Below are 25,950 nucleotides of genomic sequence, written 5' to 3' on the forward strand. Positions count from 1 at the left end.
TTATTTAAAAAAAAGAAAATGGGAAAAAAACTTCAATTTGAAGTAAACACAGTTAAAACTGAAATAAATAACATTCAGTCTCATTTTGTAAATTTTAAGACAACAATCCAAGTTTTTTCATAAATTTCATAATTTTACGAAATGGATAGTTTTGTTTTCCTGCACAATTTTTCAATTAAAAAACATCAACATAAAATTATAAGAATTAAATTCAAACATGAAGAAGGTTCTTAGTATATGTTAAAATTTGATGTCAAGCTAATTTTTTTTTAATCCAAACAATAATTTTATTTATTTAATACTTCATGAACAGCCTAAAGGGCCGGTCATAGAACTATTTTGAAAAGCCGTCGCGGGCCGGATAAAATGGCTTCACGGGCCGGACGGTGGGCAGGCCTGGGTTATATTTTGAATTTTCAGATTTTTTTAATTTAAGGTAAGGTATGGTGGCAAATTACTAAATATTGTAATTTCTAAAAAAATACACGTTTTTAGAAAAAAAATAGGTTAAAACTTTCAGAAAATAGTATTTTTCTAATTGAGTAATTTTTGTCCATCTCTGAAAAAAATAAAAACGGGAGGATTCTTTCGTTTTTTGGGAATTGTTGGTCCGACCTTTAATTCTTGCGAAGAATTAAATTACGAAAAATTCAATCGATGATATCTTGGAAATTATCGATCCGATTTGTAATGTTAAAAGGTAAAACGAATTATATCAATTCGTTGGAGTAGAATGGTATTTTTTCCGTATTTTTGATAAAAGTGCTAATCATAACCTACATTTTAACCGAAGAGACCAAATCGACCACAAAATCCCTTCTCAAGATACAAATTTTCGAATAAATGCATAGCACATTTCTATGGAAAGTCTAAAATTTGTATGAAGAAACCGATAGACAAAGTTTCATACAAATAAAAAAATACAGTGAAAATTCGATATGCGAAAAATTAGATGATTACACAATTCCACAAATACATTTTTTTCAATTTTTTAAGGATGATATTTTATGCAACTTTCATTCTGTAAAATAATCCTTTTTTTTATATTTCTTTATTCCATTTTTAACATTCTGCTATTTATCACAATATTTCATTCAGTTCTTCACATTGTTTGATGCAAACTTCAAGTACCAGAAATTGTTCGGTAATTGGGCTGAGAACGTAGCCCAGTAAACGAATGCTGTTCGCTAACTGGGCTGAACGAAAAATTACAAGGGGACCTGAGGTCCTGATGAAATATTAAAATAAAAGTTACCGAAATTTATGTACAATGTGTTTAATTGTGACTCGAAATTGAACAAAAGTTTGAAAAAAGTTTTTTTTAATTTATTGAACATGATTATGGCATCTATTGACCCCTCGTTAATTTCGGTTTGTTTTGGGTTTTTGACGTTTGTGCGATTTTTTACTGGGCAACAGCCCAGTTACCGAACAAGTACTGTATACTAGCGTGTCCCAAAAAAACACGAAGTCGAGGAATTCAATGTGCTCAGTTCTCAAATGATAGAAAATCATGTTAGAAACAACTCTCTCATACATGAAAACTTTCGGAAAAATCGTTTACCACGTTCCCTGGGCATTTTTTGAAAAAAGTCAGTTTTTCGACAATTTCACAAAATCTGCTCAGAAAAATGGAAAATTTTAAAATTTCAAATAGCCTATACCATTAAATGATGGTCTGTGGTCCAATGAACAAGTTAATGTATCGATTTGGCCTTTTAAAACCTTGTTTTTACTTTCCCGGTAGCTTTTATGTCGAAAAATACGAGTTTTTGCTTTACTTTTTTTCAATCTTTTCCCTCGGTATTGAACACAAAAATTTCCTCATATGTGAGAATACATGCATCTTGTAGGAAATTTTCCGCTGAAGATTATCGTCTAAGCAACTTTGAAGTTTCATTAACTCTGAGCTGAGATATTCCAGTTTTTGTGAAGAAAGAATATTGAATATTTGAAAATGTTGATATTAATCATCATTGGCATACACAGTAAAAATAATGTAAATTTGGAAGCTGTAATTTTGGAAGGATGAATATTATCTCTTTTATGATGTAATTTTACCTCAATTTAGACTGAAAATTGACATTACACCATAAAAGTGGTAAAATTACACATTTCCAGAGGTAAAATTGCACCTTTTTCTGACATAAAAGATGTACCCTTCCCAGATGTAATATTCTCATGATTTTTTTCTGTGTACAATATTAAGGATAATTTAAGCCTAATTTGAAGTGCGGCTGTATCGCATCTGGTTTAAACATGATTGGTTAATCCTTCAATACTAAGGGCCACCTGGTGTTGTTTTCTCATGGCACACTACGTGCTAAATCAATGAATTACTTTTAGCAAATAACTCATATTTAGAGCATTTTGCATTTAAACCAATCGATGCACGTTTGCTGTGTTTCCATGGATACAAATAAACAAATAACAAATATAAGGTTCAATTGTACGCATTTCCGTGATCTGAACCACAACGTAACGTTTACACTCCTTCTTATAACTCCTGTCGATAAATCCGATGTTCAGGTCAATTAAAAATATCACTAATATTTGGAATTTATTCTATAGGGATCCATCCATTAATCACGTAGACATTTTTTTAAATCTCAGCTCCCTTCTCATGGTCAATTGTCCATAAAAAAAACTTTTTTGGATGGAGCGTGGACAATTGCCAACCCCGTACAATCGAACCATATATTTCGATGCCTCTGTGCTCTTGTACTAAGCTTACTGGTTTTCCTATCTAGATAGCATAAGAGAGCACAGATGCATCGATTTGTTATTTGTTTATTTGTATCCATGGAAACACAGCAAACGTGCATCGATTGGTTTAAATGCAAAATGCTCTAAATATGAGTTATTTGCTAAAAGTAATTCATTGATTTAGCACGTAGTGTGCCATGAGAAAACAACACCAGGTGGCCCTTAGTATTGAAGGATTAACCAATCATGTTTAAAAACAGATGCGATACAGCCGCACTTCAAATTAGGCTTAAATTATTCTTAATATTGTATGCCAATGATGATTAATATCAACATTTTCAAATATTCAATATTCTTTCTTCACAAAAACTGGAATATCTCAGCTCAGAGTTGATGAAACTTCAAAGTTGCTTAGACGAAAATCTTTGGCGGAAAATTTCCTACAAGATGCATGTATTCTCACATATGAGGAAATTTTTGTGTTCAATACCGAGGGAAAAGATTGAAAAAAAGTAAAGCAAAAACTCGTATTTTTCGACATAAAAGCTACCGGGAAAGTGAAAACAAGGTTTTAAAAGGCCAAATCGATACATTAACTTGTTTATTGGACCACAGACCATCATTTAATGGCATAGGCTATTTGAAATTTTAAAATTTTCCATTTTTCTAAGCAGATTTTGTGAAATTGTCGAAAAAACTGACTTTTTTCAAAAAAATGCCCAGGGAACGTGGTAAACAATTTTTCCGAAAGTTTTTATGTATGAGAGAGTTGTTTCTAACATGATTTTCTATCATTTGAGAACTGAGCACATTGAATTCCTCGACTTCGTGTTTTTTTGGGACACGCTACTGTATACACAGCTTTTATGTTTTCTCGAAGTGCGTCAAAACAAAATTCGCGAAAAAAAAACAAATTACTGCATAGGGGAACAGCATCTAATTCCAGCGTGCATCTAATGTTGGCAGGTCAGAATTTTGGCATTCAACTAAAGCTAATTAAAAGCGTTTTCAACTGAACTCGAAGTGAGAAGTGAACAAGCAAGTTTCTATCAAAACTTTGCAAAATTATTTGTTTAAATAGTGAAAATCAGCAAATTGGATGGAGTTAGGAGCGAGTGCTTAACCTGCCAAGCATACGAGAATTTCCCCTATTAAGAAAATTGATTTTAAAAATGGATTTTTGCCGCTTTTTATATAGAACCCGTCCAGAGACCGAGGAGTAACGCAGAAGACCCACTAACGCACAATTCAAACATTGTCGTTCCTTTCTCTAAACCTGCCAACAGATGTCCCTCCGTTCACCGTTTTCGAACACATCCCGCTTGAAAGCGATTCCTTTGCGATGGATTTTATCCGTCAGCCGGGTCCAAACCTGCTCCACACTAACACATAAATGATTACATAACATAACCTGCAATCACTCTGGAACTCTTGACACTTTGCCTTCATTCTAGCCAGAAGAACGTACACCCTTCTGATTTTCAGCTCGTTGCAGGCAGTCAATAACTAAATATTCTTAAAGTACTACCTTCCAAATTATTGCAAAGTAGTTCAATGCATTAACCTTCATTGCTTGCTTTCAGAATGGCCGGCGGTGAACAGGGTGGAGACAACCTGAAGGGTCTGTCCAAGATCTTCAACGGCGAAACCATCAAGGGACGGGCAAATGTAAGCTTCGAGAGTTTTTTTTCCCCTCTTGAAAAAATCATCTAAATTTTCATCTCTTTACAGGTCGCGAAGGCCACCTACGCCGGCATCGGACTGCTCATCCTGTACTTCTCGCTGAAGCCGTCGAAAAAGTAAACTTGAGGATGTGACGGATTGGGTGTGATGTTCGGATTAATGCAATAGGAATATCACTACAAAAATGTACATCATCTCGTGTGCTTTAGCGTTACGGTCGAAAGTGTGAGGAAAATATATTATGCAACAGTGCTATAAAATTGAAAAAATGTGATTTTTGGGCTTCTGTACGTTGATTTATGCTGAAAGAAACTTGGTTCTGGTTTTGTTTGCACATTTACAAAAATTTAAGGGTATTTTTTCCTTAACTTCGCCGGCAAACAATGTAAATTGCCTCCATAATGGAAGCTGGGATCGGTGAGGTAAAATAAACACCACCAGAAATATTAAACTTTTTTCAGAGGTGTTAAGAAAAGTGCAGAAAAGTATAATCACAGACAAACAGACATGAAAGTCGAGTTCACTAACTTGTCCCAAAAATGTAACGGTCATTTTTGAAAAATCTGAAAGCATGGTGATTACTTTTCGGTTTCACCGCCAGAGGCGCCCTTGTGCTCAGCGACAGTTCTTTTATATGACAGCTTTGAGCTGTTATTTTTATTTTGTTTTGGTTGCCGGCAACACGTGGAGTTATTAGAGTTATTTTTCGGACATTGTTGGCTTGAAGTCGTTTTTCTTAGGTTTCCCGTCGGATGGATCATTGCGGAAACCATATGCACTCGATGCTTTCAGAACATGTTGCTCCGGTGGATTAAGCTGCGCTTGTTTATTCGGAGTGCTTGTTAGCCAGGCAGATGATTCCGTCGGTGCAGTTTCTTCAATAGCAAAGGGGAAACTTGCCACCTACTGCACAGCTTCATTCTCTTCGGCACGTTTGTTGCCACATTCGTGTTTACGTGTTGGAAGATCCCACACGTCGATCGATGGTAGAACGACCAACGCTTTGCGAAAAGCGTTCCGCTTCGACGGAAATTCCTCATATCGCTGAGGAGGCCAGCTTGTTCTAGTATTCGGGACCGTGTCAAATAAACACTAGAATGCGTTGGCCACTCTACCAACCGATAGAAAGTGGAGGTTCTTCCACCACCTACCTACTATGACCCATCGCTAAGGACCGATAAAAGTCCAATTTTTCTACGTTTTCTTTACAACTGGTAAGGGAAGATGTTAAGGCGACCGTGTTGTCCGCGGAAGGACACGCGACTTTATTGTGGGACTTAACTTGGCCAGTAGACGAAGAGGAATAAACAGGCTTTGCAAGCGCGATTTTCCGGTGGGAGAAGTTCCGTTGAAACGGAACGCCTTCTTTCTTATACCGAAAGTGAACATTTTTTTCTTTCGACGTGCATTTTCAATGTTTTGTTGTGATTGCCTTTGATGCGTGCTTTTGGTTATCTGTCATCATATACTCATACATACATACGCATGTCCTGCTGTCATTTGGGAGAGAGATTCTAGGAATCGTAGATAGATGGCGTTAGTGAGCTAACAAAATTCAAATTCAAACTGGTCCCACTTTTTGAACAGAAATTTGTTCTAACTTTCATGTCTGTTTGTCTGTGGTATAATGTTAATGAAAGTTAATGAAATTTAAAATTGAAAATTTAGCTTGAGATATGAAAAAAAATAAGTGGAAATGAAAATCAACAAAAATAATTTAAAATTTATTACAGATGCAAAGGTTCTTCATTTATTTTTTTTGTATTTTCATATGCATTTATGGTGTTTTATTTTTGTTATTCATTTAAAATTTAAGTATTTTTCTACAAACTCAAATCATTATCTCTTGCCTAATTTCTGTTTTCCAGTCGTTTTTTAATTTGTTGTATTTTTTAAACTTTTTTTATATTAAGTCTTTAAGTCACCACAACTGGTTGTTGCTTTCATAAAGGTTTCTTCAAGTTTTAAATTTAGTGAACTATATTATTAAAAAATGTAAATAATTAGCAAGCGCCATAAAAAAACAAACGCGCCAAGTCTTTTGACGTTTGACTTTTAACGACCCATTCCAATCGAAGGCTGAAGAAAACCGAGCGAGAAGCGAAGGCAAATAAAGAACAAAGGGTGGCCTCCAACACCACCAGCAGTGCTTGCCTGTTGGAATGAGCCAGTGATGCCAGGAAACTTTCTCTATAAATGCTACTTTTCGTGAGTTTTCGCTTAAAATTTCATCACAATTGGCAGCACTAAGCAGACCCAAAAGAGCGCTGAAAGAAAAAAATAACTAAGCTGAAAATAGAAAAATGGGCATGGCCCAATGCATTCTCGTCTGATTAGAATACATTTGGGAGATTTTTTTTAAAATGCTTGAATAACTTTTTAGTAAAAGTGAAAATAATCAGAAATGTTCACAAAAAGATGCTCTACTCGTTGGCGTACTTGGTTTTAGTAAATTTCAAGGAACATTCCAGATTATCCAGCATCATTTAAACACGACCGCTTATTAGGCTTAAAATGGGTATATTTCCCCTATTTTTGAAACAGGTTTCAAAAATACCACTAACCACTTGGCTTAATTATTGCGGCTTCTGTCTCACAAGCAGAAGATTCAGGGATCAAATCCCGGTCGGTAGCCTTGAAATTTGGAAGTTGAACAAAAAACAAAAGTGCATCAGGTGTGATTCGAACTCACATTTTTAGAGGTAAAATTACACATTGTTTGTGTCATAAAAGATGTAATATTACCATGATTTGTTCTACTGTGCACACCAATCAGAAGCAGAACTTTTGGCACTCCCACCTGTACACAATAATTCCACTTCAATTTGCAATATTTAAAAAAAAAAGCCAAAATGGACTAAAAATTATTGAAATTGTTATATGTATGTACGTATGATTCTCATACCCGCAAGCAACTTGGTCCTGAAACACATGTGAGCGCTAGGTGAACAATTGGATCATCCTTTAATCCGTAATCGGTACACCCACGTGCATATTTTTTTTTCGCGAATTTCATTGCTACAAATACTGGCGCTAGGATCAAAATGAATTACCTTCCCTCCCCAAGCGTCGGACATTTTTAGCGGGTGTAGAGACACTTCGCATAGACGCCCTTGTTCCCATCACGTCACTGAGGGTATGGAGCGAAGAGAAATAAATAAGCATGCCCCCATTAGAGATGCAGGCAATCCACAACTAACAGCGAACAACTATGGGAACACCCTTTAAAAAAATAAAATAAAAGTTTGTTGAACGAGTTTACTATACTAATTTTCTATAAACTATGACAAATTTATCTTCAGAATATCTTTAAGAAAGATTTTTTTATCATCAATGGTATTTAGAAAATGTCAAGGTGAATCAAGATTGACTTAAAATAACAAGGGATCGTTCGGATGAATTAACTTCCCACCGCTCTTCGTCGAAACTAAAAAGGTACATGTATTCGAAGGCGAACCTGCTCCCACTTACCGTTCGCTCCAGTCCGGTTAATAATAGTAGGTAAATCAATAAAAGAAAGAATAAACCAAAAACGAAACAATCGCTCACCGCTTACGTGGCCAGACTCTGCAGGTCCAGCTTCCGGATGATGTCCTTGGCCTTGTTGAGCGTGTGGCCGTGCGTGCTCGACTTGGCCATCTGGTGCAGCTCGGCCATGTACTCGTCAATGTTGTCCGCCGTGGCACCCTTGTGCTCCGGCCCAATCGGAAGTCCGGCCAGCGCACTGGCCAGCACCGATCGCAGCTTTTGCAGATAGCTCTGCAAGGTGGCATTCCGAGCCCGCAGACTGCTCGTCTCGTTGTCCAGCTTCTGGATGCCGTTGTCCATGTTTTCGACGTGCTTCTCCAGGACCGAGTTTTGCTGCTCGTAGTCGATGTTGGACTTGCGCAACATTCGCAGCTCCGAGTCGATCACCTTGTTGTGTTCGAGAAAGTCGTCGGTGAAGATCGGGATTTCGTAGTCGCCGACGCGGATTTCCTCCGACGTTTTTCTTCCTTTCCGTTGAGATACGGAACGGCATCTTTGTGGTCCGAGTCGCCATCGCCGTTCGATTTGGGCTTCTTGCTGTTGGTCGACGGTGGCGTTACGTTATTCTGTTTGTACTCGGAGACCTCGCGGTGGTAGCGCAACCGGTCAACTTCAGCTGCTTCGAGGAAAGGCTTTTTGACCTCGTCCGAAAGGTTGCTCCACTCTTCGGCCAGCAGCTTGGTGATATCGACGGCCGACAGGGCTGGATTTTTCAGTCGGCGTTCCTCGCGGAACTCGTTCATGTACCGGACGTATCCTGTGGGTGGGAAAAGTATAAAGTAAGTGCCCAGTAATAAATAAGCCAATCCTAACATTTAACCACATTCCCAGGTATCTCACCTGTTAGCGGATGCTTCGGTGCGTTTGCGTCCTTGATCTTCTTGCGTTTACGAACCGGTTTTGCTCCGGCTGATGTCGCGGCGGCTTTGGCTTTTCCGTTTCCATTTTTGGCCGTTTTGACGAGCCCCGGGGCAGTGTTTTCACCATCCGTTGATTTGTCCATTCTGGGGCAGTGGTTTGCGGTATCTTTTGTCAGCAAGCGTCACAAATTGATTGGGAAATTCGATGAAAATTTCGGAAGAAAACAGGGGCACGTCCGTTTATTGAAAGGCAGATTAGATTGGCGGATTTTTGTTTTCGTTTCGGCATGGGCACTCATTTGAAGTGAGTGACGGGAGAGTTTCGCTCTTTTTTTTGTGGAGAGTTTCCTGGTGCCCAGTGAGTGTCAAGAATACGGATTGAAGATTTTCGATTCGAGTAATTTCTCAAATTTAAATTCTTCTAAAATTTTTAAATTTGATAATACCAAATTTATTTTGGATTTATTTTTTTTTTTTCAGTGAAGACTTTTTAATTATGAAATTTTTGAAACTATCAATCAAAATTTTATTTATATTAAATATTCAATTTGAAGAGCTTCTAAAATGATTAATCATATAAAATTAAATCGTGCTTTCCATTTCATTAGGGCACCTCGTAGGGCACACAACTTTTGTAAACAAGAGTGTATCCCTCTCACACCTTATGCAATGTCATTTGAGTGAAAGGGATAAACTATTGTATCCAGGTTTTTAAACGAAAATGGCGTTCGAATGATGAACGCCCGAAATGTCAAAATCACGCGGTAATACCAACGTTACGAAAAAAGTGTACCATGGCATGACAGCCACATTTTTTTTCTAATGTTGGTGCTACTGCGCGATTTTGACATTTTGGACGTTCATCATTTCGAACGCCATCTTCGCTTAAAAACCTGGATACAAAAGTGTTGTGCCCTTTTGAAATGTTAGGCCCCAAATTTCTGTATTATAAGATAAATTTGTAATTTTTCCACGAATTTTCCAAATTGTCAAATAATAATATTTCAAATCTTAAATTTCTGAATTTCAATATGTTTGAATTCTGGAAAAATTCAAATTCAAATTTTAATTTCTGAATTTTGGATTTTCTTCCAATTGGGTACTAAAGCCCTATGTCAATTTTTATGTACAACGGTAAAAAACACGATTAAAAACCATTTCTGATCACTTTTTTTTCATTTTAATGCAACAATTTTTTTGACAAGACAACATTTTTTCGGTGGATCAACTATGGTCCCCATGGAACGAGCTGTCAAGTAGGAGCTTTTCTGTCAAGAAGGACCGCGAGGTTAATTTTTCAAAATTGATTTAAAAATTCATTTTAAACTCTTTGTGGTCATACAAAGGGTCATTGTACTCAGAAAAATAAGCTTTATCGCTGTAAACAATAATATCAGCAATCTAAGCTTCATTTTAGGACCCAATTTAAGTATTTCAAATTTATTGTATATTTGAATATATTAATTTTAAATTTCGTAACAAAATTTCCATACAAATTTTAAAATTTTTGTATGGAGCGTAACACGACTCCGGCCTGCCATTCCCCAGAATCCCATTCCCCAGAATTCCATTCCTCAGAATGCCATTCCCCAGAATGACCCATTCCCCAGAAACCCATTCCCCAGAAATATTTAGGACCCTGAAAAACATGTTCTATTTCCCATTTGGTATAATGCTCGGTATAATGCCATTTAGCATAACGCCGTTTGGCATAACGTGATCTGGCATAATGGTCAATTGGCATAATGATATTAAATTTTCAACATTAATTATTCAATTTTAGAATCGCTTTAAAGAAGACACGTGACTTGTGATAACTGCTGATACTAATTGATTTTTTCCTTCTTTAGTAGGGAGAACTCTCTTTACTAGGGATAACTGCTGAAGGAAAATTCAACTTATGTCAGCATGTCACAAGTCATTAGAGTTTTCCTTTCTTTAAAGAAGGGAAAATTCAACTTTAGAGGAAATTGAACTTTTATCAGTATCAGTAATGACAGTTATGAGAGTTTTCCCTTCTTTAAAGAAGGGAAAATTCTACTGGGAAATTTCAACTTTTGTCTACTGTAACGACAGTCAGGTGAATATTCCCTTCTTTAAAGAAGGAAAAATTTAACTTTTTAGGGAAATTTCAACTTTTGTTAACAATTACCACAAGTCAAGAAAGTTTCCCTTTCTTTAAAGAAGGGAACATTAATCTTTTGTCAGCAGTTACCACAATAAAGGTGAAATCTAAACACTTAACACTTTAAAACTGATCACTTTTTGAAATAAAGTACATTCGTTATAAAAAAAAACTTTTCTGGGAAATGGGTCATTCTGGGGAATGGACCATTCTGGGGAATGGAATGCTGGGGAATGGCATTCTGGGGAATGGGATAGAACCCACAGAAACGCAAATGAGTTTAACTTGATGGCAAAATAATATTTTACAAATCTGTTTTTAGCAAAAGAAGCAAAACCGTGAGCAAAACAATGTTATCTTTTTCGTGAGTAATTAATTTAATTGAAAATCATCGAATAACATGGCAAAACAATACGTTTGAGCATTGAGCTTGTGCTCGAAAAACTTCAAATGTGGCATCCCTGGTCGACCCTATAGAGTTATCTAAGCCCGCTCTCACGCACACTAGCACACCATTTGATTTGCTGGTCGGTACACAATTTAACCTCACTTTTTTTCGTGTACGTACACGCAATACATGCGCACGTAGATAACTCTATTACCGCTATTACCAGTTTATTTTCATTAAATTTTGAAGTGTCTTCCCCCTCCGAACGCTTTCCGCGTCCACTCGCAACCGCACCATACTCACTGGGCAGTTCAATGTTTTCATTACAGAAAACTGTCACTTTCAAGATTCAAGAGTGCATGTGCGGGATTCGCGATTCGTGATTGCATCACAGTATTTTGTAGTTTTTCCATCGTTTGGACCGTGCAAAATTGTGTTTTCCACGGAATTTAATAATTTCCCATCGGTGGTTGATTATGTGACTTTGTGGCGCTGATTGTGTTTCGAAAAATTGTGTTGCCGGAAGTGAAACCATTCTTTTTCAACCATGAAGCTCTTCGCCAACTCGCTGGTGCTGCGGAAAATCAATCGATACCTGCGGAAAAACGTCCGGGACCAGTCGCCGAACATTCTGCGGCTGTGGGCGACCCAGTGCGAGTTCGTGTTCGCCCAGCAGTTGCGTCGCAGCCAGCAGATCATTACGCTGTACGCCAAGATCTGGGAGGAACGAGCCCTGCGCGAGCTGCTCCGGCGCTTCCGGGGACAGGTGAGTGGTGGTCGTCCCGGTTTTATGTAACAGCACCGTCGTCTGGTCAGCGCCAGCTCGCACCAATGCAAGAGATAGAGATTCGCTGGTTTAATCTTGCCTTTTCGGTAGAAGTGGTGGTCTTGTGGCTCTGTTATTTTTAATTCTTAGAGCAATTCTCTACGAAATCGGTCTTTTTTCTTCAATTTTAATTTTTGTATTTTTTAATCCGACTGAAACTTTTTTGGTGCCTTCGGTATGCCCAAAGAAACCATTTTGCATCATTAGTTAGTCCATATAATTTTCCATACAAATTTGGCAGCTGTCCATACAAAAATGATGTATGAAAATTCAAAAATCTGTATCTTTTGAAGGAATTTTTTGATCGATTTGGTGTCTTCGGCAAATTTGTAGGTATGGATACGGACTACACTGGAAAAAAATGATACACGGTAAAAAAAATTTGGTGATTTTTTTATTTAACTTTTTATCACTAAAACTTGATTTACAAAAAAACACTATTTTTATTTTTTTTATTTTTTGATATGTTTTAGGGGACATAAAATGCCAACTTTTCAGAAATTTCCAGGTTGTGCAAAAAATTATTGACCGAGTTATGATTTTTTTAATCAATACTGATTTTTTCAAAAAATCGAAATTTTGGTCGTAAAAATTTTTCAACTTCATTTTTCGATGTAAAATCAAATTTGCAATAAAAAAGTACTTTAGTGAAATTTTGATAAAGTGCACCGTTTTCAAGTTATAGCCATATTTAAGTGACTTTTTTGAAAATAGTCGCAGTTTTTCATTTTTTTAAATTAGTGCACATGTTTGCCCAGTTTTGAAAAAAATATTTTTGAAAAGCTGAGAAAATTCTCTATATTTTGCTTATTCGGACTTTGTTGATACGACCTTTAGTTGCTGAGATATTGCAATGCAAAGGTTTAAAAACAGGAAAATTGATGTTTTCTAAGTTTCACCCAAACAACCCACCATTTTCTATCTTCAATATCTTAGCAACTAATGGTCCGATTTTCAATGTTAATATATGAAACATTTGTGAAATTTTTCGATCTCTTCGAAAAAAATATTTTCAAAATTTTCAAATCAAGACTAACATTTTAAAAGGGCGTAATATTGAATGTTTGGCCTTTTTGAAATGTTAGTCTTGATTTGAAAATTCCAATGCATATCAAAAAATAAAAAAAATTAAAAATAGTGTTTTTTTGTAAATCAAGTTTTAGTGATAAAAAGTTAAATAAAAAAATCACCAATTTTTTTTTACCGTGTATCATTTTTTTTCAGTGTAGTCCGTATCTATACCTACAACTTTGCCGAAGACACCAAATCGATCAAAAAATTCCTTCAAAAGATACAGATTTTTGAATTTTCATACATCATTTTTGTATGGACAGCTGCCAAATTTGTATGGAAAATTATATGGACTAACTAATGATGCAAAATGGCTTCTTTGGGCATACCGAAGCCACCAAAAAAGTTTCAGTCGGATTAAAAAATACAAAAAAAAATCGAATGACCGAAATCCTAGAGAACTGCTCCTTATCGAAATTTGCGCTAAGCTTGAGGCCTGACGCCAGAGCAGGTTTCACTTTTAAGCTTGCCGGCGAAGGCGCGACACAGAGCGCACGGAATTTGTTTACGAAAGCGAATTCTATAATTAGGAGGTTGCCGGCGAATGCCGAACCGGCGGAACGCGCAGATTTTTGTTGCATCTTTCACCCTACGTAGCATGTAAACACCCGCGACGTCAGAACCTTCCTCGTGGTCTGCTCCCCTCTTCCGGCTGCAGCGAGGACTTTGGCTGACGCGCAAATATAAAAAAGGTGCAACAAGATGCAATTGAATGCCCAGGCGTAATTGGAGATGATTATGTCGTACGGCGTGTGTTGTTGGCTTCGAGGTTGTTGCTTTTCATTTGACGAACAACAAGAGAGAATCAGTGCTGAATGATTTTTTGATTGTTGAAGAGTTGAAGAAGATAATCGCTTTAATAAATATTAGACTTTTAAAATCTGTGCATCGTAAACTGTAGACAGACGAAAGTTTGAAAAAACCTGTTGAAAGAAAATCTAATTGAAATGCTGCAAATTTTCACTAGCAAGGTAAAAACTCACAAACAAAAGCTTTGCAGCAATTACTAAAATATGCAGAGTAGTCGCGTTATACGTAATTGATCAAACAAATCAACTCTTTTAAGATGAGTCGTTTCGATTTTTATTTCAATTCCATCCTTCGAGATTGAACTGCAAATTCAAGAATAAAATTTAAAAACGCTGTTTATAAAAAGAAACATTAGGTTTTCTTCATCATCGAAAATTATGGCAAAACAATACGTTTGAGCATTGAGCCTGTGCTCGAAAATCTTCAAATGTGGCATCCCAAGAAACATTAGGTTTTCTTTTTCTATCTGGTAATTTTTTGGGTATTTCTGTTGTGAAACTATTTAGTTAATTCTGTTAATCTCCAAAGATGAAAGACGCTGAAAATAACAGTTCATTTATCCAACGAGGCTACCACCAAAAACACTAAACTTAACAAAACAAGATAAACGCAAAATAAAATACTAAAAATAAAACAAGAAAAACATAAAACAAGAGAAATGTGTTTTTTCCGTAGAGCAAAAGTTGCTCAAAATGACCTCTTAAACAAGGGAAAAAAATGTGGGCAGTTCAGGGTTAAAAATAGAGCTTAATTTTAAAGCATAAAGTTATGATTCTGTTTTATTTTGTCACATTGATTGAATATAAAAAAAATGAGATTGGCAATGGTTTTTTTTGCGGTAAATATTTTTAAATGTTTGAATGGATTCAAACATTTCAAATATTTTTTTCCAAATGTTTCCCTTGAACTCTTTTGTGAGTATGGGCCAATTAATGTAAATAAAGCACGATTTTCAGTTATCGTAAAACGGTAAAACTTAAATATTAAATAAAATACAATTGTTGATGCTCTGAATCAAAAGTTGGAAAAACTTGTTTACTTTTTCAAAACCTAGAAAAATTTAAGCTGCATAAAAAAATAAATCCAAGAAATTTTGATTAAAGTTACTGCAAATATGTTTAAAGAGTTTGTTTCTTTAAACATTAGAATCTTATCAAACTGAATTTTTCATTGAAAAAAATACCATATGTACGTGATGATTTCTCAAGCTCAAGCTTAGGAATCGATTGTGAAAGAATTGGGAATAAAACCAGCTCTACCAGAACAGGGACGAGGAAAGGGATTTGGAAGATGGGAAATTTGGTGAAATAAAAATAAACTCCTTAAATATTTTCAACGAATTTACTTATGTTTACGTAATAATAGGTAATAAGGAGCAGTCCTGTTTTATTGTGTTATTTTCGTCTCTTTTGTGTCGCTATTTGTGTACATGGGGTGATTGGATTTCTTCTTCTTTTTTATTTTTTTTAGTTCACGCGTTCGTCAGCCTATGAATTTTATTTTTGTTCTCTTTATATAGTTTTCGATAGAAACGATCCGATTTTTTGTTTTTTGAGACAAGCAAATCGTATTTCTGGATTAAGTCCTTTCCATATCATTGAGGATCGGAAGGCACGTCGACGAATATGTTTTAAGGCTTATATATGTTTTAATGGCTTATGGCACCTTTGATCGGAAGGCACGCCGACGGAGATGCTATGCTATGCTATGCTCATTTTCATTTCTTTTGTGTCGCTGTTTGTGTGCTTGGGTGCGTGGTTATTATATATTGGTGAAGGGATTTTATTAAATGATCATTATATTGCATTATTATTTTTAATTGCTTATATAACCACACTATATTTTACACTTAACACATTATACAAAACACATATGACACTGTAAACTGGAGCGTTTGGTACGGTATGTCCACGCATCCTTCCTCCCCTGTAGATTCTGTGAAAAGTGATCCGTTCTCAGAATCCTCTCTCGGTAAACACAACGTAGTAGGGCTGGCCGCTTTAATTTTTGCAATACATTTTCGGGTGTTCTCGGATGTACTGCAATTATTAATAATGACAAGAAAAGTGCTTGGGGCGTAATCTAATCACAAGACTTACCAGCATGCTTTCATCGGACTGGCTGCGTTTGTGTTAGATTAGATTAGATTAGATTAGTTTACGTAATAATAGGTAATAATGTTAAATTGTTCGATTCCCACCTGCTGCAACCTTCCATCGGATGAGGAAGTAAAATGTCGGTCCCGGCCTTGGTTGTTAGGCTGTTAAGTCATTCCAGGTGTAGGAGTCATCTCCATGCCATAAGTACAAACAACACACCAAACCAAGCCTACTCCGGTGGAATCGCTGGCGGCGGTTGGACTCGCAATCCGAAGGTCGTCAGTTCAAACACTGGGGTGGAAGGTTCCTTGGAGTAGAAAGAGGTTTGGGTGCTCTCCCCATTCAAGCCTTCGGACTCCTAGGTTCGAGCATAAGCTTGCAATAGAGACCACAAAAGAGCCAGAGGGTCGTTAATGTGGATGGTTTGAATGTTAAATTGTGATTTATTTTAAGTACAGTTTTGCCAGTAATTTACTCAACAAATATTGTTGTTGATGTTTTTTTAAAGCTTGACTGCTTTGTAACTGGGTAGTAAGCGGTTAAGCGGTGGTTTAGGTTAACCAAAATTGACATTAATGTTCAAAACGAAATGTCGCCTTAATCGAGTATACTTTGTACCTAAAAAAGTGTAATTTCTCTCCTCAGGTCCAACGCCAGGCCAAGGGTTTCCTGCTGTCGTCCGCGGCGCTGCTCGCCTTCGACTGGGACCGCGAACGGATCGAGTACGACGACGTGAAGGAATACTTTGACGACTTCAACTTCCTCGAACGGCTGCAGCGCGAAACCATCTACTGCGGCCAGTGCCAGAAGCGGCGCGAGATTGACTGCCGGCTCGACGGCATCTGCTACTGCCGCTGCCCGCGGAACGTGACCGATGTGCTAACGCGCGAGCAGAACGACTTCACCGCGTGGGAACCGTACATCGAGCAGCGCGACATGATCACCTGGCGCAAGGAGGTCAAGCCGGGGCTTTACGCGTACAAAGTTTACGTTGAGTATCCGGACATTACGGCGGAGGACTTCCTGCACGTGCAGACCGACGTCGAGTATCGGAAAAAGTGGGACAACACCGCGGTCAGTTTGGAGGTCATCGATGAGGACACTGCCAAGGGGTCCAACAGTCACATCATCTACTGGGAAATGCTGTGGCCGGTAAGTTAGGGACGTTGAGTTGTAGAATGTTGGGATACTAAACTTTCAATCCACACCAGAAACTCTTTGCCAACCGCGACTACGTGTACAATCGGCGGTTCTTCGTGGACCGCTCGAAGAAGGTCATTGTCATCGTCAACAAGAGCGTCCAGCATCCGAAGGCACCTGCCCGGCCCGGCAATCACCGGGTCAACGAGTTCTGGAGCTTCATGGTCATCAAGCCGACCACGAGCGCGTTCAACAAGCCGGGGGTGTCCTTCATCTTGACGTACTTTGACAACCCGGGCCTGTCGATCCCAAAGTACATCACCAACTGGGTCGCCAAAAAGCAGATGCCGGACTTTCTTGGCCAGCTGCACCAGGCCACACTCAACTACGCCAGTATGAAGAAGCAGAACGAAACGAGAATCGTGAGTTTGGCTTTGGTTTTGCTTAGTAAAACATCTGCAACAAGAGTTTCCATTCAATCAGGTTGCCTTCTGGGACAAACATCGCGATCCGGGCTTCGAGTACCCGCCGGACACCCTGTCGGGATTCAACAGCGAGGATTTTCTGCAGGCGCAGAGCGAGAACGAAGGTTCCTCAAGTCTACAAGAAGGTAGGAATCAATTCATGTTACACGGTTTGTTGTTTTCGTAGTGCCCCCTCCCGTCAAAAATGTCCCTAATCTGCTGGGAAAGCTTCAAAACTTCCCGATCATTAACAACTCATTTGTACTTTTTTTTACGTTTCATTTCGATTTCGCTTCGTTGTGTCGGATCATCATCTCGCGTGTATTAACCAAACCAAACCAACTTCTCTGACGGCCGCACGTAAAAAGAGGTGGAAAAGAAGCTCAAGTTTTGGCGTTACATTTTGTTTAGAATTAAATGAACGGCAGAGCAGCGCACATCGATTAGCTCCATTGCCAGATCTGATAGTCGTAAGCAAAAAGGTGATTATTGTTTCTCGTTTTTAGTCTGCTTCTATCACGCTTTTGTTCTTGTTTTGGAATCAGGAGTCGCTCAAGTTTCTTTTCATGGAATATAAATTTTGTCGTAATTGTACATAACTAGATTGGGATGTCAACGATAATATATACTTTGTTTTAAGATCTTAAGTTTTGGCAACGTTTTTTTTTTGTCGATAAGAAACCATCTTGACATTTTGGAACACAAAACCCCTTCCATATTCTTCGTAACGATTAAAACCTAAATTATTGGGCAGAAAATCGACCATCATTTAATCCATTTCAAAATTTGGAATCCGTTTTGTCATTTTGCATGAGCCACACAAATTTGCTGTATGGTTCCCCTCGCAACTGGGGAATTGTATGGTTTTTTATACTTACGCAAAAAAAGTTACACTCTTGAAAAAATTACCCATTTCTTTAACCTTTTTTCACTAAAACTTTCACAAAATACGTATTTTTATTTTTCAATTTTTTTGATGTATTTTATGAAACATCATCTTTTGAGCCATAGTGCTTGACGGTGCAAAATCTAGTTCCAAAAACATTTTTTTGAATTTTTTATAAATTTCTTAAATGTGATCAACAAAATTACAAATTACATTTTTTGTTAAAGTACACCGTGTAACCTTTAAGTTATAATTTTCGGAAATTTGCCTTTTCGTTTAAAAAAAAAAAACTTTTTGAAGAAAAGTCACACCTGAAAATAAAAATTAAAAGCTTAGAAAATTTCCTACAATTTTCTCTCTGAGACTTTGAAAATCGGACATCCAGTTTCTGAGGTACATCCTCACAAAGAATTCGAATCGATGAAAATAAGCCTAATTAGCCTATAACTTTCAACTGACGATATCTTTAAAACTATTGGTTTGATTTTCAATGTTAAATAATAAAACTTTTGTAAAATTTTCTGATATTTAAACAAAAATATTCTAAAAAAAATTGGTCCTAAATATGAAATGGGGAAAATTATCTATTTGTAGGCCTTTTTATAGTAATGCCTGATTTCAAATTATAGAAAAGATAAAAAAAAGTCGCAAAACTTTAATTTTGAAAAAAAATTACATTAGGAAAAACTCTTGGAAAAACTCATTTTCATCGATTCAAATTTTTATTCAAGACATTTTTTTCGGTGGTGCTTATCTTTCAAGAAGTATTTTAAAAATCTAAAAAAAAAAACAAAAGAAATTGAAAATACATACCCAAAATCGGCTTTTACTTGGAAACGGTACATTTTATCAAAATATAAAAAGTGTAAAGTATTTTTCGATTGCAAATTTGTTTCGGTGACCATCCGACAAGTAGATTGCGAGATGGTCAAGCTTGGTCATGACTTCTACAGGTAAAAAAAATCACGTGTTCAACATAAAATCAGTTTTCATGGCTATAATTAAAAAACGTACCCAAAATCGAAATTTCTATAAAGTATCGATTGCAAATTTGATTTTACATCTAATAATTAAGTAAAAAAAACTTTTTTTAGAAAATTGGCAGCACTGCCAAATATATTTTGAACAACTGGCGGCATAGCTCAAAAGATGTTTTTAAATGTCTTTTAATTTTTTTTACTTTATAAATAAAAACGCCTTAAAAATATAAATTGAAAACGGTATTTTTTGTAAGAGTGTAGCTATTTTTTTTTCGGAAAAGTTCTTAGCAATACCTACAACCAGGCCCGTAGCCAGGGGGGGGCTTCCGGGCTGCAGCCCCCCCCCCCCGACATTTTTTTCCATTTTTTTAAAATTGAACTACCTTAAAAAAATCTTAAATCAATGATTGTGTGTTCTCTTCCCAGAAATAATTTGTAAGATAGAGAATCAAGAATTGATTGATCAAACTAGGTAATTTGCCTGTCCATTGCCGGGCTCAGTTTTTGTAGATTATGGATCCAAAATTTGGATATTTAAAAATTGAGCTGCAGATTTGAACATTGTTCCATTCAGTAACATCTCATTTATCTTGTAGTTTTAGCATTACATTGGTTAGGATGGTCCAAATCTGGGCTTACTTGGGGCTATCCCTGAAATCAAAGATTTACGCATCACTAGCCTAAGTTCCAAAATTTGAGCTTTTTCTGACCACTGACCACCAAGTTTGGGCAAAATCATCAAATTGTATGGAGAAAAGCAACTGTTTCAGTTTTTGACCAATGGAAGGCGCAATAACTATCCAGTTCTTATCAATTTTCAGAACTAATATCTTCTTTAAATTTGGAAAAACTTTCCCAAAGACACCTTATTTTTTGGTTTTTTTGCTAAAAAGTTATTAACCTTCGAAAATAGCAATTCCCGAGCGGACTGCTCTAAGGGGCTACATAGAAATAATTACCGTCATCTGGGGCGAATCGGGACTACAGTCTGAATAGGGACAGCAAAAATCCTTAGATCTTGTTGTCTTATTTTTGATTGTAGAACTTAAGTATGACCCCTGAAGAACCATAAAATAATTTAGAATTTTTGGATTCAATGTGGCGGTCAAAATGGAGGTCAAGAAATATTTCTGGTGTTTTTTTAAAGGTCTAATAAACCAAATTTCCAGTTTTTGCTTTTTGGGTGCTTTTGAAACCGTCAGGGGTATTAAAAAACACCCAAAAAGCAAAAACTTGGTGTATTGGACCATTAAAAAAACAGATGCCGAATTTGATGTTAAAAACAAGCAAATAAAACATGCCGATTTCATTTGTTCCTGATTCGGTTATCCGAAGTCCTTCGAACTTCGGATAATCGAAACTTTGGATAATCGAGGCTTCGGCTAGTCGAATTTGGATTGTAAAATTAATAGCCCTCCTTTATTTGCATTAAAACCTTAAATACATGTTAATACATGTTTTTTCTCTACATTTTTCAAAATTTATCATAATTTGTCAAAAATATTTAGATTTTGTTTTCAAAAACGAAAGCATTTAATATGAAAAACATTTGAGTGAATTTTGACTATTATCAGAAATACATACATATTTTAAGAATATGGTTGGTTACATATCTAAGACCTTAGAGAAAAATGCTTGAGAAATATCTGTGTGTACTTTTTTATTACTTTTTCGTAAACCTTTTTTCCGAAACCACTCGTCCAAAATGCTTTCTTTTGGTCACATTTTTTAGTTTCCACCGTGGCCAATCTCCAATTTTTATTTAATATATCAAAAATCCTAAATTAATTTATATTTACCAGAAAATTAAGTGATTTTTGTAATGGCTTTTCCCTTATTTCAGCATTTTAAGATTCAGCGTTTTGATAGTCAGCTTCATGAGGCAATTCTTCAATATTATTTAAGCGAATACATTATTTTCAAACGTTATTTTCAGTCGCATCCAAATAAACAAATCAAAATCTCATCAACACATATTGCTCCCGAAGAAATATCAAACGACGCTTTTGTTTCTGTTCCTTTTCAGCTGCGTACCGCTTAAGAGAAGTCTTTTCGCAAACCTTTTCTTGACCGTTCCTTGAGATTTTTTTGTATGGAGTTTTAAGAGTCTCCGTACTACAGGACATTTTTTAAAATTTTCGATTGAAAGTAAAATATAGTTCTTGTAGCAAAATTCAGACCAAGATTTGATTTACAGGAAAAATGTAATTGATTTAAGAATTCTTACATAAAGTATTCTTTACTTTTAAAACAAAAATTTAAGATAATAATTACACATGATAATTTCAAAAAAATCAGAAATTCCAAAAATGAAAAAATCAAATACATAAAAAATATAAAATAATTACAACTAAAAAATCCTTAAATTATAAAAAAACATTTTTATCATTTTTAAATAAAGATATTCAAAAATAATTTTCTATCATTTCAATAAATTATGTTTTAATAATCTTATTTTTTGATGCTTCGAATATTGGTATGTTTGAATTCAAGTGCAGACTAAGATTAGATTTACAGGATAAAACTAATCAATTTATGAATTCTTACATAAAGTTTTCTTTATTTTTAATTTAGCAAGGTTTCGTAAATATAAAATTTCTAAACCATAAAATGTGCAGGATTTTGTTCCTAGAGTCAAGATATTGCTTGAACAAACATCGATTTTAATAAATGGTTACAATCCTAAATTATTAAACATGTATATAGATTAAAATTTTATTAAAAAAATAATCTTTAGAATTTAGATCTGATAAAATTTTTTTGTCATGTTTTAAAATTTTATTTTTGCTCAAATTCTGGACCAATTTTCAGAATACAATGAGTAATGAATTTGAAAATGGCGTTTAGTCGGAATATTAAAGTTAAACATGATTCGTTTTAATGTTTGATGCAATCGAGGAAAATTTTAACGGTTACATATGCATTTAAAAATGGTTACATATGCATTATTAACAACTCTTCCAGTGAATATTTTGGCGTTAAAAATTAATTTAATACATTTTATCTAAATTTTTTAACACATTTAAATTAAACACAGGCACTGACTTTTTTTCTTCAAATATATATTTATTATAGGCCTACACAGAAAAAAAATGTGAATTTACTCGACACGGAAAAAATGAATCACATGTAAACTCAGTTGATGTAAACTTGAGATTCGACGTAATTTTTTTTTGTTGCCATGGAGACACTTCAGAAGCTGAAATTTCAACGATTATATTTTTTTGTATTTCATTAAAATTATTTATTTTTGAGAGCACCAGGAGCTTCGCAAAATATGAAATGGCTTCAATAGCTTAGAATAATTAAAATAAAACATTGTTTAAGTTTGTTTGTAAAATTTTAAGAAAAACAAATATTCCAGTTATGAGTTTTATGTTGTGCTAGAAAAAATGAAATATGTTAGATAAACCATCACAATTATCACACAGCTGAAAATGTAAATCCAGACGGTTTAAAATTTCTCTCAGTATAAAATACAGAAAACATAATACTTATAGTTAGATAAATCGATATTTCTTTTTAAAAAAATTTATGCTTTCAAAAATTTGATTCAAGTTAAGTATATTTTAAATTTAGCGACGTTTATCACGAAATTGGATTACAATTAAACAATTCAAGAAAATGTTAAAAAACACTTTCTCTACTCCTTTAATACAAACTAGCTGTTAAAATAAAGAAAAAAAAATGACGAACGAGTTTCTTCAATAAATACATTGATAACTTAATATGAAAATCTTCAAAAACTTTGTTGCATACATTACATTAAAATTTTACAATTCATCTCAATAATTATACCACAAACCAAGTGATAGTATAAATGACTTGCTGATTTTTATACTCCTTGAATTTTTGCACCCAAGCCCCCCCCCGAACAAAAATCCTGGCTACGGCCCTGCCTACAACTTTGCCGAAGACACCAAATCGATCAGAAAATCCGTTCTCAAGATATAAATATTTTCTGCCATTTTTTTTTTGCTAATTCTTGGGACAAGTTTTTAGCAGAAGACAATCAATAAAACCCTAAAAAAGCAATTTATGAAAAAATATAGATCCCAAATGTAATTTTTGATTGCCAATTCAATTTTACATACATGCAGAAAATCTAAAAAAAATGATATTACTCCTGAAAGTTTCATGAAGATATTGATTAAAGTAAGTGAAGGACAATTTAAGCTCGAAAACCTGAAACCTGAAGAGTAAAGAGGATAACTGCCTTTATGAGCTGGACATTTCGGTCAAGTAGTGATGGGCTACATATTTCTGGGTGTAATTTTAGATAAAATTTTATTTTATACCCGGCGCTTCTACGTGCATTTCTCTTGCTGGATTTCTTTTTTTTTTTTTTTTTTGCTGCATAATCCTAGTCTGATACAAAACATACTTTCCTATAATTTCACTGCCGGCCAGCGGGTATTTTATTGTTGGATTTTTGGACACACAGATGAATGGAGTCTTTTGCATTTTTTTGTCGCAAAAATCACAGCAGCACCATGTTTTTACATTCAAAGAAAGACTTTTACTTTACCTACTTTTCTGAGGCAAATCTGGACCTTGGCCTAATTTTTTAAACTGATTTCTTGTATCTTTTTTAATATTCAAATATATGTTGCTCCAAATAATGTTTTGTATATTTTGCTAATAATCATTTCATGCTTCTTTTCCATTTGCTTGTTATTAGAGCTTCAAATTTGAACTCTGAAAAAAACAAATTATTAACAATTTTATTTCTACAAAATGATTTATCCCAAAACTTCAAGTCAATCCAAAGTCCCTCTCTGTCGCACCTGCATCCGAGATTACAAAAGCCCACCACCTCCAAAAAGCCAACTCAGCTGTCGTCAAGAAGACTACCAACACTGATAGCAGCAGTAATCAGGAACCGTCCCAAACCAGCATGACAACGGCGGTGGCGACCACGCAGGACGCAGTGTCAGAGTGCAACAACAACAGCAGCAACAATTCGTCAACACCAGCGGCGCCGCCGCAGAAATCTTCCTGGTGGAGTTATCTGTACTCGTATTTATACTTCATTTAAGACCTGCAGCTCAGCTGCTGCTGATATGAGAACGTGCGTAATCGGGTTCTAGGTCATGGTTTGAACTGATCCTAAAATGGCGTTGCAACCATGAGTCATGTGTACGTACTCGCTAAAAAAACGGTACCTTTCATAGATTAGCAAAGCTTTCGGCTTTGGTGAGCTGATCCTGGAGCCCGAGAAGGTGCAATGTGTCTACTAAGTCAAACAAACCCCAATTGAGCATACTTTTAGCCAGCCTAAGTACAACCCACAGTTAAAACTCAAGTTTACTCATCTTTTAGCCAAGAGCATACCAAATAGAATCGTGATTAGAGCGGGAATTAGTAAGAAAGTGTTAACAAGTTACGGCATAAAAAAAAAACGAAGTAAGCAAAACAAGCAATGCAACAAGTTTAAGTTCTGACCAGAACCATACATCGTGATTCAAGATTATATTTTATACTTTTTGTAAATACAGTGTTATACATTTATTTTAGGCATGTTATTATCACGAGAAAAAAATATTATTATCGGATTGTTTCCTTTCTGTCAATGCATGCAGCAATTATTAGTTTTCTTTTCAATGTTCTCTACAAACTAACGTGTTGATTCGAACAAGTGCTATTTAGAATTATACCATCTTGTAGACTAGAAGTTAATTGCTGACTTTTTATTGGCTATCCGAAATCCATTGTAGTGATTTATCACATAAAATTAAAATAGATCACAACTGGAGTTCTTTTTTTTTTTTTTGAAAAGGTCCAATAAACCAATTTTGTAGTTTTTGCTTTTTGGGTGTTTTTTAAAACCCCTGACTCAAGGCGGTTACGAAAACACCCAAAAAGCATAAACTGGAAATTTGATTTATTGGAACTTTAAAAAAAAAAAACTCCAGACATATGCACACAGAATCAATTGCCTACTTTTTACATCAACAGTTCTCCTTCAAAAAAATATCTCAGCCTCTTATTATGCTGCACAAAAAATCATCAAACTATTAACTGACTGGGCTGTTTTCGGAGTTGCAAAAACTGTTGTATGGAACACGTAGCAAAACTCGTTTTTTCAGCAAGAGTCGTACATTAATGCAACGAGGCTTACCGATAAAATTTCACAGTCGTATTAGGTTTTATAGCGTGACGTCACGAGCGCACACTCACACACATTTTTACTGAGACACACGTGCAAAAAATGTAAACAATGCAGCCAAGCTGTCAAATTTCTAACCGCAAAACCGAGTCGGCGTAAAACCTAATTGTTAAACAAATCAAATTTTGGTGGATTTTGTTTTCTCATGTCATGTTGGTGATAAGTTTGGCGGGGTTTGACACTTTTTCGCCAAACGTAGGCCTGACATGCGCCAG

The 25,950-nt window shown here is 35.7% G+C and overlaps 3 protein-coding genes across 4 annotated transcripts; 2 read left to right on the forward strand and 1 right to left on the reverse strand.

Annotated features, from left to right (window-relative positions):
• Positions 1–4,080: 4,080 nt before the first annotated feature.
• Positions 4,081–4,663, forward strand: LOC6035866 (ATP synthase membrane subunit DAPIT, mitochondrial). Its single transcript, XM_001845928.2, has 3 exons — positions 4,081–4,227; positions 4,290–4,374; positions 4,438–4,663. Exons 2-3 carry the CDS (start codon positions 4,291–4,293, stop codon positions 4,507–4,509), a joined length of 156 nt encoding a protein of 51 aa, XP_001845980.1. The 5' UTR covers positions 4,081–4,227; position 4,290; the 3' UTR covers positions 4,510–4,663.
• A 3,143-nt stretch (positions 4,664–7,806) lies between these two features.
• On the reverse strand, positions 7,807–9,056 carry LOC6035868 (high mobility group protein 20A). The gene is given in 3 exon segments (XM_001845930.2): positions 7,807–8,367; positions 8,370–8,674; positions 8,758–9,056. Coding segments are annotated over 3 exon segments (894 nt in total). The 5' UTR covers positions 8,921–9,056; the 3' UTR covers positions 7,807–7,941.
• Positions 9,057–11,612: 2,556 nt separating this feature from the next.
• LOC6035871 (stAR-related lipid transfer protein 7, mitochondrial) lies at positions 11,613–25,245 on the forward strand. Of its 2 annotated transcripts, XM_038254860.1 has the most exons (6): positions 11,613–12,056; positions 16,742–17,248; positions 17,308–17,658; positions 17,720–17,846; positions 18,069–18,182; positions 24,327–24,463. In XM_038254860.1, exons 1-5 carry the CDS (start codon positions 11,838–11,840, stop codon positions 18,119–18,121), a joined length of 1,257 nt encoding a protein of 418 aa, XP_038110788.1. In that variant the 5' UTR covers positions 11,613–11,837; the 3' UTR covers positions 18,122–18,182; positions 24,327–24,463. The 2 variants fall into 2 exon arrangements, with proteins under 2 accessions (XP_038110788.1, XP_038110787.1); XM_038254859.1 differs by lacking the exon at positions 18,069–18,182 and having other exon boundaries at positions 24,327–25,245.
• Positions 25,246–25,950: the final 705 nt, after the last annotated feature.

Source organism: Culex quinquefasciatus, chromosome 2 (genome assembly GCF_015732765.1).
Source record: "Culex quinquefasciatus strain JHB chromosome 2, VPISU_Cqui_1.0_pri_paternal, whole genome shotgun sequence".
Taxonomy (NCBI): Eukaryota; Metazoa; Arthropoda; class Insecta; order Diptera; family Culicidae; genus Culex; species Culex quinquefasciatus.